This window comes from Clytia hemisphaerica, unplaced genomic scaffold (assembly GCF_902728285.1).
Source record: "Clytia hemisphaerica strain Z4C2 unplaced genomic scaffold, Clytia hemisphaerica genome assembly, whole genome shotgun sequence".
In the NCBI taxonomy this organism is placed as follows: domain Eukaryota; kingdom Metazoa; phylum Cnidaria; class Hydrozoa; order Leptothecata; family Clytiidae; genus Clytia; species Clytia hemisphaerica.
This window is the reverse complement of record NW_027103598.1, coordinates 269692-286658: the sequence shown is the minus strand read 5'-3', so window position 1 is coordinate 286658 and position 16967 is coordinate 269692. Positions and strand designations below refer to the sequence as shown.

Below are 16967 nucleotides of genomic sequence, written 5' to 3'. Positions count from 1 at the left end.
TCTCTCGATGTTCGAAAAAAGGTAGATTCAATTATTTTTAGTTCACTCTAACATCGTCTAAACATTGGACCCTACGACTAAAAAATGCCTTACACAGAGCTCCCCACATTCGAATATTTCTTTAATTCAAATAAAAATATCGAATAACGGAAGATCCAAAGTTCGTAAGATAAATGCTAATATGATGCAGATTTGAAAAATGACTCGATGTAGTGCAATCTCGCTCTCTCAAAATTCTATTATTCGAATCTTTCTACTCTTAGTTCCCGTCAGGAAAACCTTGTAAAATACTCTCTTTAATCCAAATCTTCTTGGAATTCAAACAATTTTGACTTCCCGTTCGAGTTCGAATTAGCGAGACTCAATTGTCGTAAATGACGTTACCTTTTCAAATCTTCTTCCAACGAAGCTCGTAAATATGGTTTAGACATGGCGAAACCCATGGCATCGTAACCTGAAATAAAGGCGTAAAAACAGTTGTTTACACTTTGATCCTGGTATCAAGAAGGGGAGATACAGCAGGTTATATAAAGGGAGGTCATGTCAAACAGTTCGGTTCCAGCGGAATTAAAAATAAAAATCGATCACCGAAATTTGACGCACGAAAACAAAGAAAGCGCTAGCTAGATTTAATCCGTTATTCTATCAGGGGGGGGAGTCGGTACTAAAATCTCAGACATCATGACTTTTAGTGACGTGGTGGTACTGCAAAAAAGCTCAAAAATAATTTTAGTACCATGTGTACTAAAATACCAAAAAGGGTGGTCCCTTATAGAAATTTTTGAAAAATCTTAGTATTTTGTTCTAAAATCAGCCAAAATGGAGCATTTTTTTAACAATTTTGGAAAAAATTTGATTTTTTTTTTCAGGAATTTTCGAAAAAATCTTCAGAAATCTTTCAGAATTTTTCCAATTTTTTAAATATTTTTAAAAAATATTTCTATGTACAGTTCAGCACAGTTTAGTAATAAAATTATATTATTTTGCAGATTGATGCACTAAATTCGACTAGGTTTGTAACAATGACCCCATTTTGGTAAATTTAAAGAAAAAATGGGTGGTATCTATGTTAAATTGCTCAAAATAATTTTAGTACATGTGTACTAAAATAACATTTTCGAAAAATAGGTGGTGGTATGTCAAAAATTAGCGAAAATCCTTTTAGTACTCATTTATGTCTTACATTTTAGTACTGACCCCCCCCCTGATTCTATCCGTTATTCTAAAAACAGGGCGAAATCTCTAGGCTTTATTGTTTTTTTTGCTCGGGAAAGGTTGAAGAGAGCCCTTCGGTTATTAAACACAATGAATGGAGTCGACAATAAAAAGCGTCACCAACCTTCGACGAGGCCCATACCCAGAGTTCCAGGTAGGAATGTGCCGTCATTTTGAACGCCGACATATTGTCGTGATTTAATTGTTTCAATGTGTTCTGCGTGCGTAGCGTCCGTTCCTAAGCAACAAGTGGTGGATTGATGTTCAAAACGGGGTGGATAGGTCTTTTCACAAATTATTTAGAGTACAACGACTGCCTCGTTTTAAAACAATTTCCAAGGTGATTAAATTCCTTGAGTCTTCAAGTGTTACTTTTTGAATATTTGAATAGAGTAAACCTCTTTTGAACTCATCCGGGAATCAATTACCATAGCGATATTATGAAAGGGAGGTAAGCGTTGCTCGTGACGTAATTTATGAAACAAAAGGTCTACAGACCTTTGTATGGATACGAACTCCTAGGCTAATATGCTAGACGACTGATTTCAAAATAAAAAAGAATAAAGGGCTAGAAAGAATTAAGGAACATTTTCGACCGCCGGAGTTGGTTTCTTTCACAGTGGTACGCTAATCTCGTTTTGCCTTGACTCATTACTTTGTCTACCATTTACTTTCGGTTTTTTTTAACTAGATTACCCAGGTTTCTCTTTTTTTCCCTGAATGTCTTTTATTCGGAATTGAATAACCGAGGCATGAAAAATGACTATATTGTAATCTGTTTTCAATGAATAATCTAAAATGTACTGGAGATGACATGTAGGCGTTAATAATGTGCGCGCGCTCTTTCGCGAGCGTGATGCGTGATGGAAGGCGGTCGTTTCAGTGTGGTTTACATCCACACTGTGACCTAGTTATAGTCTACAAAGTAATATAACGTATAAAACCTATATTGCTGTATAACAAGTATTTGTAAACGATTCCATTCTAGCTAGTCTAGCTCGTGTTAGACGACCGAGTTTAAGAGCTAGTAGGGTATGTTAATGGAGACGAAAAACATCATTATAAAAGTTGATATTATCTCGTAACAGTTATTAGTTATTAGTCGGCGTCCCTAGGTTACTACACTAATTATCAGGTCATCAATTAACACCATAATGTATAACACATATCGTAAACGCCCGGGGGCACTGGGTTTGCGGACTGACGGTATGTGAGGGCCAAAAATTGGCTTTTAAAATTGCACCCTCACAGTGCAGCAAAAATCAGTGAAAATCATACCCTTAGAGTGCATTTTCCCCAAAATTTTCGATCCCTTCCGTACAAAAAAGGTCAAAATTCTAGCATTTTTGGTCAAAATATCTAGATTTTTCAAGAATTTTCTGAAATTTCTACCCTTACAGTGCATCTCTAGTTTTTCCGACCCTTACAGTGCATTTTAAACATATTGGAAAAGGTACCCTTAGGACCCGCACATACCCGTCGGTCCTTTTGCCCAGCTGCCCCCCTCCCCGGGCGTAAACGCTAGCTTGTCTAGCATGTTAGATGAAAGGACATTATTATAAAGCCGATATTATCCCGTTACAAACATCTCACTGTGTAAAAACGTATCACAAACGACTCTAGTCTACAACTAGGAATGATATCATCTCGTTGGACTTTTTCTTCTATCAAACACTAAACACAATTACTTTATATTTGGCAATTTGTCAAGGAAAGGGAATGATTTCAATGATTTTGATTTTTTTTAAATTTTTTTCATAAATAGTAAAATAATAAACAAGCTAAGCTAAAAGAGAAAAATATTTTTATAATTTTTAAATAAATTCTAAAAGTTGGTTGCTTTCGTCATTGAAGAGAAAAGTAGTCGTAAACTCCATCGAGAATTCGTTGTGTACCAGTTGACAAAATTTGAAGAAATTCGTTTGCGTTTTCCAGGCCACTGTAAACGGTTTGTTTTGTGAGTTCATGTAAAATATCATGAATCGAGTCCAAGGTGTCTAATGTTTCGTCCATTTGTTGACACGCCCACCAGAATCCAGAAACACCCTTGTCTGCTGTTACGCTGAGGGCGTTAACGCCGTGACCGTAAAAGGTTTGAGCATTTTCCATAGCCGCATGATAAACCTTTAAAGCATATTCGTTTGTCGAGTGAAGTCCGTTAGCCGCCATTTCAACTGTGTCATCAAAAGCTTTTGCTGTTGCTCTGGAAACGGTTTTGATGGTTGAGAATGTTGCTATAATCACTTCGTTAGCAAACTCCGAATCAGGGATGAGATCTAAGGTATTTGTGAAAGCAGTCCAACTCAATTCTAAAGCTTCATCATAAAGCTTGGCAAGCATTCCGGTGAAAGATTTAGATTCGGTGTCGGTCTTTGTGGAAAATTTCGGATTGCCAGATTTGGAGTTGCCAATTGCTTTAGATTTCACATGTTGATTGGATCCTGATTTTCTTGTCGAGGGAGGTGATGCCATTTTCCTTTTTTTGTTACGGGCGTTCTTATTTTGAATGTGCTTTGCTTCCAATAATTTTCTAAGTAATTTCAAAGAGCGTTTCTCAGCCTTGCGGGCTGCTTCATAACGACCGTTCATCGTATGTTCGAAATATTTATTCCATTTCGACATGTGTTTACTCTTAATTTTTGATTTTTTCGATTCCTTCTTTAGCGAGTAAGTAATTTTATCGACAGCATTACGAAGCTTGGTTTCGAAGATCGGGTTCTTGATTTTAGAATCGTAAATTTGTTGGAATAAGGAGACAACACTTTTAGCAGATTGACCGATGATGATGATTTTCTTATCTGATAAATCTTTTTGAATGTCAATCACGTTTTGTTTGTGTTTTTCACCAATGACCAATAGTTCGTCTATTTGTGCAAGCAATGCACTTTTCTTGACAGAGAATAAAACAGCTAGTTCCGTTCTTTCTAACTGTTTGAATCTGAAAACAAATTCATTTCGGAATACGTCAGCATCGCTTGTTTTGGATTTGGCACGTTCTTCAATGATGCGATTCCATTGAAACACATAATCGAATTTCAAATTCTCCAAAGAAGATTTCTCACGGTCAACCAGTTCAGTCACCATCGAGTGCAGTTCATCCAGAACGTCTTGCGCCACTGGAAGGTCTTTACGCCGTAATTCCTCCACCTCAAGGCGAAGTTTAATAAATGCTGGATCCGTGATATAAACACCTTGAATAAGAACGCCGTCAGTACGTTTGGGTTGAGTTTGTTCGATAAGGGTGTGGTAACTATCATCATAATGATTCTGTAGCGATTGATAAAGAGATAAGATATGATCACTCGTTTTATCCATCTGGTCTCTAAGGACCTCTCGTTGCCATAGCGGTAAACCGTCGCCAAAATAACGGTCAATAAGAGCGGAGAATTCGAGTGTGAGGACATTGATCTCTTTAATTAATTTCATTTTACGCTGCCCGTTCTCAAGTAATCGCATCGAATCGATATTTTCGCGAATAAAGTATTCGATGATGTTTTGGAATGACAAACGTAATTTGGATTGAGTTTCCAGATATTCAGAAGAGTGATTGAAGTTTTCCGGAGCCATTAATTTAAGTTGTGAAACCTCTTTTTGGTTGAGAATTTCCGGAAGGAAAGTCCCGTCAGCGGGTGGGTGAGAGCGCATGCCCTAAAATAAATGAAAGAAAAATATCTAGTTGATTTTATGGCTAAGCATTATTTATATGGATCACGTATAAAGTATTTTCATTCAACAGGCAGCAATATTTCCAAAACAGTTACAATACAGATACGTTTATTGCTATTTAAGATTGCATACAGAACTTGAGATATATAGTGTGTCCGGAACACAATAAAAGCAAAACATAATTCTTGTACGAAAAGCGACTTTTATCTTTGGGAATTCAATATCTATTACTTAAACAAAGAAGTTAGCTTTTTCTTTCAGTCATTCTATACTCGAATGAGATGACAAGTTTAAAGGATTTACTTCACATTGGATCTGTTCTAACTTTTCTTTCTCGGTCAAAATGTATACAACACTCCTTAGAATTTGAGACATTCTATCCAAAAATTTTGAATGGTAGTTAATAACGTTAGTCTTTGTCAAGTATAAACGAGAGTGACTTTAAAAGTATTACATTTAACACGAGAATTGTTTGCTTGCTCGGCTATTTTGAATACAATAACTTACAGTAAAATGTACATAATTACAATCCAAACTCATTGTCAGGGACTTAAAGAGTGCTAGAAAACCAATCTCTTGCGAAAAAACTACTTAAGTTAGATACAAAACACCTACTCAGGCCTAAAAACCTAGGGCTGTCCTTTGTGTAGACTAGAAAATGAGCCTCTTACGAAAAAACTACTTAAGGTATTAGTTACAAAACATTGTGTTGACAAATCTCAAAAGTAAAAGATCTGAAAAAGCTAATTAAGATCAAAAGAAATCATATCACCAACTCACGTGACAAGAAGAAAAGTGACAAACCGACAAATCAGCACAACACAAGAAAATAAAAAAAAAATGAATTTTTTTTTAAAGAAACACTATATATTGAGCCTATCTTACCTCGCTAGTTGCTAAAATCAGCAAAAAAGTGGCCAAGAACAATATCATCTTGTCCACGAGCATCTCCAGATGCGTTGAAAGTCAAAAGGTGTGACCAAATTGATAATTTTATGATTTGATCACAAAAAAAGCCAAAAATTCTTCTTTAAAACTAAAAGCTGCTACCAGGAGCGAAGTCAAATCGAAGACTGATGGAAGTCACTAATATAATTGACGTCAAATAAAATCGAATTCAAGTCTGACGTCAAAAAACGTAAAGGCTGGTCTACACCAGCTGATTACGTCATTTTATGAGGATAGAATTTGCAACGATTCTGATTTTATCTTCATTTATTCGCAGCTCATTTTTTTTACGTTCAGGGATTGGATATACTCTAAGCCCATGCATAAAATTTCAAATCAAGAAATTAATGACTCGTTTCAGGCAATAGAAATGATTAGGAGAGTGGGAGAGTGGTTTGAAAAGACAAAAGTTGTATCCAGCGACCGCTATGAGTCTATTGCAAGAGACATGGTATGAAAATTTGAAAGAGTATCACTGGTTTCTTTTTACGGAATTAAGACCTTAAAAGCATACGTGTTACATGACCTTAGGGTTTCCATAGCAGAAAGAAGAAAAGACCAATTCAATTTACCAATTCAATTTACCTATTCCATACTTTTCCATCAGACCAATCAAATCAGCTTCTGTCAACAAAGGTGGTGGCCTGGTCTCACTCTGCACCATCTTGTATCAAAGGAAAGATTTAATCATTACGTAATGTTATTTTATGGAAACATCCCCGTTATTGCCAGTAGTGGTAATTTTGAATAATTTTTCTCTAGCTTAAGTTTGTCAATACTAGTAAAAACATGGCTATTTCAAAATACTACATCATGAATAATTTTCAGATACGTTGTGCAATTGTGTTTAAAGGCTATTTCAATATACTGTTCCCGACATAAAGTCATTGCAGATCTGGTCTGTAAAACAAAATCAGAAACCTGGGGACGAAAACCCGTTCGCTGAATCCAATCTTTCTGATTGTTTGAGGATGTGACGATTTGTTTAAAGCCTAATGTAGTAGCTATTTCCATACTCTTTCAGATATTAAGCCATCATGGTTCTGGTAAATTACAACCTAAAAGATACATACCTCAATATTGTCCGGCTGAAAAGTTTCCCCTTCATTGTAATCCGGTATCATCTGAAAGCCGAGAATAGAAAAATCCTGGTTACTAGGCATCAGCTGATACTCTCTTATTCGACGTTCGAGTATTCGATACACCCCCTTATTCGATGATACTGAAGGGCAGCGTCAACGAGAAACTCTCATAAATGAAGCTTTACTCTTCAATACTCTCCCTTATTCGATCAAAATCCAATTCCCCTTGAAAATTGAATAGGAGAGCGTCAATTGTATTTTCATTAATTACTTGAAGATTTCCACACACAAATCGTAAAGCATAAAACTGTTGAAAGAAATTCTGAATAATTTCAATCTTAAAGGACAATCTGGGAAGAAATCTATGAAAAAGTGTCTTGAAAATTCTTCAACTCCGATTCTGTTTGCTGGTACCGATCACTGACCTTTATATACCGTGGACTTTTAAAGGAAATTCTTATAACAACTTTGAAAAATATTTCATACCCTAGAATTCCATCTTTCATAATGATAAACGTCAAGGTAGTTTCGAGCAATGATGTATAGACCAGATGCTGAGAACTAGAAGATAAAAACAATATCATTTCTCTTGGAATCTAGAGAATACTTTGCTAGTTTTTCAGATCAGATGAAGATTAGTTAGATAGACGGGTTTAGCCGTATAATGTTATATACAAGCGTATCATGCTATGCTGCTGACGGAGGGTACATCAAATTTGATCAACAATCGATGGATTGTGGTTTGTGGTTCTTGCAGAGGGAAAGAGATTTTTTAGATCAGATGAAGATTAGTTAGATAGACATATTCAAGGCATGGGCTGGAGTTTTTATATGATGCTTTATTCATTGGTTATTTGAAATAATAGAGATGGCGCGTTCTTTAGAAAAAGTAATAAAATCCTTTGTCTCAAGATTCAACGACCAACCAAATCATCGAGAACCTTGTAAAAACTCCAGCCTGACCCATTTACAAGCGTATCATGATTGCTATGCTGCTGATGAAGGGAAGACAAAGGAAATAAATCTGATGTATTAAGGGTGAACCCTACTGAACATAGCTCAACTACTTGAAGTACCATTTTGAATTTTGGGAATTCTTAGATTCTTAGGTAAACAGTTTAGAAAAAGATCTTAAAGAGGTCTAGGGAAGAGGTTTATTGGGATGGGAGTAAAAGTAAGACTGACTCGTTTTTTTTCTCTTAGAAAAACTTTATAAATGAAGAGTGGAAGTCTAGCTCGAAATTTGATCAAATATAATAAATATTTTTGGAGAAGAGTGTGATAATTTCAAAAGGAATGTAGATTTAGACTAAACAAACCAGTAGTTCACACAGTGGAATGCAGCAATAAGTTTGGTTATTTTTAAGTAAAGACTTGTCTCCATAAGAGCGCACTGTAATCGTTTCTTTTGGATTACAATCATTTTCGTCATAGAAAGTAGTGTTGGAGAAATATTTTTTATCATATTTTTTATCCATATTTCACGGTCAAAACGAATCATAAGTCAGCACTGATTGCGCTTCCATAACGGCTTCCTATAGGCCGACGCAAAAACCTCTAAATTTCAGACCAACATAAAATTCGTTATCAGAACGAGCTATTTAATCCTTTTCGACCGCGAAGTGACCTTTAACGTCAGATCAGACTTTATCCCGCATCAGTAAGATTCTCGCGATTTCATTGGTCGAAAGACATCACGTGGAGGTGGGATATAAACCGTATCTGTCTTCCTCACATTCGAATGAGAAAAAAAAGAAGACATTGCATATTGACGAATGCGCTTTCGAATGTTTTGGTCAAAATTCGAATGTTTTGTTTTGAAAAGACAAAATAAAACAAGTGGAAAACAGTGATTGAGAATGTTTGTGTCAATAGGATGCAGAAAATATTTAAGTTATTTTGATTTTGATTTTTCTCTGGTTGATATGGATTGAGCAAGACTTTCAATTGCAATGCAATAAAATGTCACTTTCACATATCCCGCTTTTACAGTTTCCTCTTTATTGTAAGTATCTGCTTGGAGAGTTTTGAAAAATTTTCGTGCTTTTGGAACACATGCAAAGGGACTTCAACGGGATAAATCCGTTGCACGGTCGTCTCGAGGTGGGATACGGGATATACAGGGATCAGTAAAAACCGTATTGGGACTCGGCAAGCCTCGCCACCAATACGGTTTTTACTGACCCTGTATATCCCGTATCCCACCTCGAGAAGACCGTGTAACTAATAGAATCTATGTATTTGCATTTTTGGGTACGGCGGAATGACTGAGACGATTTGAAGTAACCCGCAGTTCTGACCCGCAAAAGTGTTTTTTTATCGTTGTCCTCAATTGATCAGGATCTAGTCAATCAAAAGCTAACCATTTTTATGAACAATAACGCAGAAGCGATCGCAATGTGCAGCTAATGGAAATCGGCCTTTAGGAAATATGAAATTCATCAAACCTTTTCATTAGCGATATCAATCTCGACAGTCGTTTCTTTCCCTTGAGCGTCCTGTGAAATGAGGAAGATGAAAGGAAAATTATCGATGTTTTAAATTTTCAGCTACTCCAGTGGCGTGGACAAGATGGACGCAAAATTTTTGTGAGGAGAAGATGAGCAGATTTTTTATGACACGTTTATTATCTTTTTATATGAATAGATAATTACTATGTCATAAAATCTGCTCTCCTACATAAATTTTGCGTCCCTCTTGGCTACGTTACTGCACTTTGTTACGGGCCTTGCTCGAGGCTCAAGGCTTAATGCCTTGACATTCAAAGGAGACAATCTTCAATCCAGACACCATATAGAAGAAGGTATTGAGCCGAGCCTGAAAAACTTGTATGTAAGTATATTAATACAATTAGAAAAGGCTGAGTTTATGCTTATGCAAAGTCATTCTAATGTAAAGTCATTCAGTTTTTGAAGTGTTATTTTTTGCATCTACAAAGTTTGAAAGAGGGAAATAGGCAAAACATTCCATAGAAATGGCATTCAGCTTTTACCTTCGACACACAAGCCAGAAAATGTCTGACAATGAATTCGTAAACACGCTTCTCGTTTCCCTAGCAATGAAAAAACAATGATGTCATCTTTCAATCAATAAATCTAGGCGACCATCTAAAGCCGATCTTCCAAATCAATTAAAACTATGTAAATTCTCTCAAAGAAATCAGAAGATCTCTAAGCAAGGCCTATACAAAACAAGGGCCTATTAAAATTTTGATGACCAAGTGAACCAATGACTTAAAAGCACAATTATAGATAGCCGAGTCAGCTGGCCGTGGACCCCATGAAAACAATAGAAATACTGTCTAACAGTCCCCGAAAGCTGTACGTGTATCTTTCAGTAAAAGTACCAGATTTCTCTATCGAATCAGCTGAAACAGTATACCTTATCGGGGAAAAAATGTCGGGGTTTTAATTAGTCGGGGAAAAATTTCGTCACCTACTAGAGGCATTTTTGTCACTTTTCCACGACCAAAATTTCAAATTCGTCACTTTCCCCCGACATTTTTTTCCCCGATAAGGTAGCTTTTCTCTCGGAGAGGCCAATCCTCTCATTGGTTCAAAGCTCTTTAAAGTTTACAAATTAACTTTCTCACCTGTAAATTGTCAACATGGCGGATAGGGTGTATGGGAGGATGGGCGTTATCTGTTTTCTTTCCTTGGCGTGGGCGGGGACCACCATCGTTCAAAACTCGCTGAGCGAACTCTACGAGATGAAAAAAAAAGATGACAACGAAGCCAGGTAAAAACATGGATCTAACAGAACAAAGTTCACTTACAAAAGAAAAAACACAATATATCCTCGAAATTCAGGTCAGTCCAAGTTTATAGTCCCCGGAGAAGATCTCCGGGCAACTTTGTCCCTTTGTTTGTTTTTATATAAAGAAAAAGTATTGCTTAGCAAAATGTTCCCTCCTTTGAACAGGTTCGAGGAAATTTGACCAATTTTGACCAAATTTAGATCTTTCCGGGGGTAAAAAATTGAATTTTCCTATTTCTCCGACCCTAAGTGGGACTGGCTTTAGTCCGGAGGGGGGGGGGCACTCGATTTCTAAACGACGACATGTGCCGCCAAAAAAATGGCTTCGAGGAAATCGAAAACCAGTACAGTGGAGTCTCTTTAACTCGAACCTATAAATCGAATGTCTTTTTAACTCGAGCAAGGTTTCTCATCCTTTAGTTAACAATACCGTATAAACCTTACACCATATCTCAAAATCGAACAAGTTTGTATTCCCCATGCGGGCGGGTTCGAGTTAAAGAGACTCAATCGTAGCTGAATGTTGGTGCATCTTACCTCCCCATTGTTGGTCAGCAACTTGATTTTCAACGAGAGGCGTCAAGTTCATTCCTTGAGGGAAAATATTCGTCTCTGTACGAGGGTAGCTGATGATACTGAGAGGAAAGACGGAAAGACAGAAACATTTTCAGTGACGTTCCTACTATATCGATATGATTTTAGATTTTTTTTGAGAAGGGGTCTGCCATTTAGTCCTGGAAAAACTTTTTACGACCAAAAAATTGACGTTAAAGACTTACCTAAATGATAAGTTACACGGAAAGTCAAATCTAAAAAATTATTAATAGTAAGCCTATACTAAGTGTTTTTGACGGCAATAACATAAAATATTGAACGATGTCAAAAAGTGTTGTCCCGAGGCAAACTGTTGATAGCACACAGCATTTTATTTTGCATTGCTCTATCACCAGAGATTGATTGGTTAAAAGGTTTCCAAAGATAGGTTGACCAATTGTCAGAAGCGTGTCATGATTGATTTATATATAGAAAAATACCGAGTTGAATGTGAAGAAAAAGTGAATTATGGATGAGATCAGTATATCTCAATGAAATCAAAAACTAGAGGGATTCTCAACTAGCGCTCGGCCGAGCAAGACCTGGGACGAAGATCACCCAGGGTCACTTGGAGAATCAAGAATCGCGCGAACATAGACTTCTGCGGACCCCGTCCTAGGGACCAGGTCTGCCAAAGCCTACTTCCGCGATCGATCGCAATTTCCCACCGTTTGGTGATGCGCGAACCATGGGCGACCATGCCTGTTTAGAAGATGTCCGTGTAGAGGATGCCTGTAGATGGACCACGGAAGCCCAGAGGATACCTTTGTAGAAGATGCCCGAAACGTATGTCGGAAGGTGATCACTAGAAACCAAGTCGCTATCTAGAGATATCGACAACGTCTGCACGCAAACTTATGTATTTAAAGAAGTATTAATTTATCGTAAGCTGAATGTTATTTATCTTAATGGAACTATTTATGTGAAACATGTATTGAAGAAAAACTAATGTCTACTTTGCTCTACTGTCACTCTGAATTCCACTGTACATTCTAGGCCTCGCCGTCTTCTAGCAGCGGGTCAGATCTCAAACGCCTGGGGCATAAAAATAAAATCACTTATCGCGCCAGGAGAGGACCGCGCAACCGCCGCGCAACCTCTCCCGTGCGACAAGCGCTGTAACGATCATCAAATCCTCTTATCCTCTTAGTATATTTCCTATAAAGTTTATCTAAGGAAATATTCAGAAATGAAATACATGTAAGAAGGTTTATGTAAGAGTTTTGAAGAAGTTTAGATAGTTCAAATTTCAAACTGGTAAGTTGGATACGATTGTTGACCTCACTATCACCAGTATTAGGCTATTGAGAGTTTATATATAAGTCCCAAGATATCTGAAGATGTTGGCGTTCTTTAGATCTCTTAAGTTTTACAATGAATTTAGTACTTCATTCGCATTAAGCATCATAGCTTCTGTTTTTGTGTTGTTGATGGGAAGACGGAAGCGAGTAAAAATCACACCAAACAGTTCAATACATCTGCTCAGACCTTCCAAAGATTAAGGGTATAGCACCAAGTCATCAACATATCCTGACCTGGGTTTTGAAAACATACGCCAAGATCTGATATTAGAAACGTTGCTAGACGTTGCTTTTAACTGATTGTCCTACAATTGATTCTATACTTATAGTCGAAAGAGTTTATTTCCTCTTTTTCACTGGCTCTCTCAAGAAAGACTCTCATAACAAAGTCTATATACAGGTTAAAGAGATTTGGGCTCTCTGGACCTCCTTGTCGAACTTCACTTTAAGTTTCGAAAACTGTTCCCTCAGATGTTAGGGAGGTACTTTCATAGAGTTGCTTAATAATGTCGATAAGTCAAATGCTTTGGGAATTCTTGAAGTCTAATCGATTTGATGAGTGGTATGTAATCAAATGCAGCAGATAAGCCAACGAACTCGAGGTTGCATTTTCCGGTTTGAAATTTGTTGGGTCCGTTATAGATGTTATAGCTGACATCCGTTGATCCCCAATTTTGTCGTAATTTATTTTACTCATCTGTCAGTTGAGATTCGTACAAAGGCTGGAGTGTACCTAAGATAATGTTCACTATCAATTTATAAATGGTTGAACCAATAGTTTGTCCTCTATATTTTAAAGGGTCTTTTCTTTGAACCTTTCCCCTTCCATGTTTCCCCATGCACGATCGGAATATCAAGGCTCCCCTACACATTTCGAGTCATCCCAGCTCGCACACAACGTCGTTTCAACGTCCATATAAAGTTATATGAACGTTGAAACGACGCTGTTTGCCAGCTGGGATTCGATGGCTAGCAGTTATATATTCCGATGGCGGATTGGCAGCCGCCAACGCTAAATCTCTAAAAGAGCGGACCACTTTCCCATCGGACAGGACTTTCATGAGCCGCATCCCCAGTCTGGTTCAACTACCCTTGCGCAAAAGGCTGGAAATGTTTCTCTTGGACCCGACAATCCCCGAAAACGAAGGCTGCGCAGGAATGCAAAAACTAATTTAGTCTAATACTAATTTTCATAGTTTCGGCACTTCAATAACAACGCAAATTTCGAATTCAAGGAGGGCAAGGGGAAGAACTTTCATGTTGGTTTTTGATTTTTACTGGTCCTTTAATTTTGGTATTTAGTGTAATTTCTATAAACGCACCAACTTTAAAAGAGTGTTTTTACACACTGAATTTCAGAATCTTTATTATTGTTTGCTTTTTTGTTTTTTAAGGTTTGAAATTCCATGGATAATTGGGGGGTCCAAAGTTAATATATCAATAGTCGATGATATCTCTGGAAGAGCCTTTACTATAAAGTTCGGTAGAGGATCTAGCTCGACAGGTCGAGGTGCACTTTTTTGCGGGTTGAAGTGAAGTTTGAAGTGTTGTAGAATTTTATTAAGAGGACATGGAAATTACTATTATATTATATATTCCTATGAAAGACAATCAATGTTCAACAAGCTTCATACCTAAGGCAGACTTCTTTCTCACTCAATTCCTCTACATTTTACCGTCTTTTATTATATGGAGATGGAACTTTCTGAACCAAACAATTCCTTGTTCTTTGGTTGCTTTTATGCATGAAACCGGTAGGTTCAGTGGGGCACTATTTTAGTCTTCTAAACAATTCCTTATATATTTTTTAAATGCTATTTATTCTTTTATTTCTTATAATCTTTTTCTTTCTCTTTAATCTAATACCTCCGGCGATATCATTTAGTACCTAGCGGGGGGAAGACTATATTTTGCAAGTGGTTTCATCTTATTTGTTCGTTAGTAATCATGTGACTCATATTGTAAAGAAAATAATCTACATGTTTTGTTCATTTGTGAAATTATTTATGTCGAGTATTAGGGGAGTATTAGACACCTAATCGGATAATACCGCTGAATAAAGCATAAAATTCTAAGTCATTGCAGGAGATCTTTAAAACTAGGATTAGTATTCTGTTGAACCAACTCTTGCGAGAAGAAAAAATACTAAAACAAATACTAAAAAAAGGCATATAAAAGGTATTTGTTTATTTCCTTAACGACCAATCAAGATTAAAATTTCGTTCGAAAACCGCATCATTGACAGAAAAGTTTGATTGCCTCAATTACTGTTTTAATGCGACTTAACAATGTTGTAGGCTGGATAAATTCTGATTTGCAAAATAATTTATCAGGTAAGAAAACCCATATGTTTTTTCCCAACAGTTTTCTTGCAATCTCAATCTAAATAGGGGCCATCCCTTAGGATCCGTAGCATCTTTCGTGGGACACAACCGCACGTGGTTGGTTCGAAAATAGATAGGATTTTGAAACTTTTTTAATAGGGGACCCACGAATTAGATTTGGCAAAGTTTTTATGGCTAAAAGATTGACGTTGTAAGCAAAGCTTCTAACCCCCGAAATGAGTAAAAAATAAACGAATTTCAAAAGTTGAATTCAACAAAAATGAGTGTTATTATTGGATCAAAACGTCGATCAAATTTAAAATTTCTCTCAAAGCTAGAGGAAAAGAGGTTTTACAAATTTTTTTGCTGCATGAAAAACTTTAACATCTCTACTTTATTTCCCGGAAGTTCTTTTTCAAAATTTTCAATTTCAACAATATTTTTTAATCGCTTAAAGATAGGTAGCTTTTTTCTAATGGCCCCCAAGACGGAGGTTTGCAATTTTAGCGATTTCTCGAGATATCTTTAAGATATGAATACAAAATTTTGACCATAGTTTAGAAATATGATTTAGAGGGTTTTGGGCATAAATTTATTTGATAAAATTTGTACAGTATACCCCTGGTTGTTGTATATTTTGCCAAAAAATGACAGAATTTGCCGTTTTTGCTGATTACAGCGAAAATCTTTATATATAATGTTAATTTTTTGTCATAAACTATTAATTTAAGCCATGATAGGAAGTGAATTCCAAGATTTTTTGCTGTTTCTCATATTCAGAATTTTCGGTTTTATCAAATCAGCATTGATGGGCTAGGGCCCCAAAATACTGGTTGACCTTTAAGATGCTATATCTTTTACTCATCCTCTAAAGTCACAGATGTATCTCCATTTTCTGAAAGACATCAGGTGTAGAAAGTTTCCTATACCCCATGTATATTTTCATAACTTATTTTCACTATCCAAGGAGCTAGAGTGAGTTATATGCAGTTTTTATCTAATTTTGGTGTTGTAATATTTCCTTCAGACGCAAATATGTTATTTTGAATCTGTCAAAAACCATCAAAAACATGCTCATTTTTAAGTATAACCATCATTCTTTCAAAATAAACAAAAATCGTTTAATTCTGATAAATCTACAGGTTAGAATCCTCTTTTTAATGACGACCTCCGTTTTGGGGGCCATATACTGTAGTTATTTTACGCAAGTGCCTCTAATTAGATGAGATCCGCGTGCTATAAAGTTCAAAAATTGTTATTCTTATCTTGATAACATATTTAGTATTAGAGCGGAGGAACTCGAAAATTATTACTGCTCTATCCTAATTTGGCTACATATCCTGGCCTGGTTAGTCGAAATTTTCACTGTGGTTTACCATATCTTAATTTAGCATTATAAAGATTCCAGCCTTAACTTTGATACCTAAGGGAATAATAACAATTAAATTAATCTTTTGATTTATAATTGGCTAGTAAGAATTAAACTCACTGGTCTGCAGTTGACGACTTATGAGTTATGCACGCCTTCGTTCGTAGATGGGCGTGACGTGAGCAACCTTCTCACCCGGTGTCTTATTCATAAACCTTGATAGGGGCTCGGAAATTTCATCGACAAGTTCTTTCAACATCCTTGGATGTATTTCATCAGGACCAAAAGATTTAATTGTATCCAGATCCCTGATCTTCTTACTTATCATGTCTTTAGTTATGATGATGTGAGTCTGCAATATCTTGTTCTGTTCTTCGTGGAAATTCTGGAGAACGCTTTCTCGTGTATCCGTGACATAGTTTGCAAATAACTCAACCTTTACACATTCTTCTTCGTGATCGCTTATTCACTGCTGTTGCTGCACATGCGTCGACGTTTATTTCTTTATTCGACAATCGCCCAGTCAACGTAAGAGCATTTCTCTCTGACTATACTTAACTATTATTCCATTATTCATAAACTCCTTCCTTTTGATTAGGAGACCTCCGTCATTTATAGATAGGATAAAATATTTCTTAATCGTGCTTTGTGGTATAGTGGATAACTCTCACAGATCCAAATTTGGTGATCTTAGGTTCAAAACCGATTTTCA

General features: G+C 36.5%; 2 protein-coding genes across 2 annotated transcripts in view; both read right to left on the bottom strand.

The window, feature by feature from the left end:
* LOC136801880 (DNA topoisomerase 3-alpha-like) overlaps positions 1–16967 on the bottom strand; it is a 62740-nt gene that overhangs the window by 9353 nt on the left and 36420 nt on the right. Inside the window, exons 15-23 of the mRNA XM_067058543.1 lie at positions 11205–11302; positions 10504–10613; positions 9904–9963; positions 9359–9409; positions 7398–7472; positions 6903–6953; positions 6415–6493; positions 1340–1453; positions 385–454 (exon numbers count right to left, since the gene is read on the bottom strand). Of these exons, the coding sequence (XP_066914644.1) occupies positions 385–454; positions 1340–1453; positions 6415–6493; positions 6903–6953; positions 7398–7472; positions 9359–9409; positions 9904–9963; positions 10504–10613; positions 11205–11302 (708 nt within the window). The remainder of the gene's footprint in view (positions 1–384; positions 455–1339; positions 1454–6414; positions 6494–6902; positions 6954–7397; positions 7473–9358; positions 9410–9903; positions 9964–10503; positions 10614–11204; positions 11303–16967) is intronic.
* LOC136801964 (uncharacterized) lies at positions 3040–5923 on the bottom strand. Its single transcript, XM_067058662.1, has 2 exons — positions 5767–5923; positions 3040–4863 (listed from the first exon to the last, which is right to left on the bottom strand). The coding sequence occupies exons 1-2, from the start codon at positions 5827–5829 to the stop codon at positions 3061–3063; spliced, it is 1866 nt and encodes a 621-aa protein (XP_066914763.1). The 5' UTR covers positions 5830–5923; the 3' UTR covers positions 3040–3060.

Excerpts from the sequence above, each read along its gene's own strand:
- LOC136801964 (XM_067058662.1), bottom strand. The coding sequence starts at position 5,829 with ATGCTCGTGGACAAGATGATATTGTTCTTGGCCACTTTTTTGCTGATT. Across the intron at positions 4,864-5,766 it reads TGATTTTAGCAACTAGCGAG|GGCATGCGCTCTCACCCACC; the intron begins GTAAGATAGGCT and ends CATTTATTTTAG.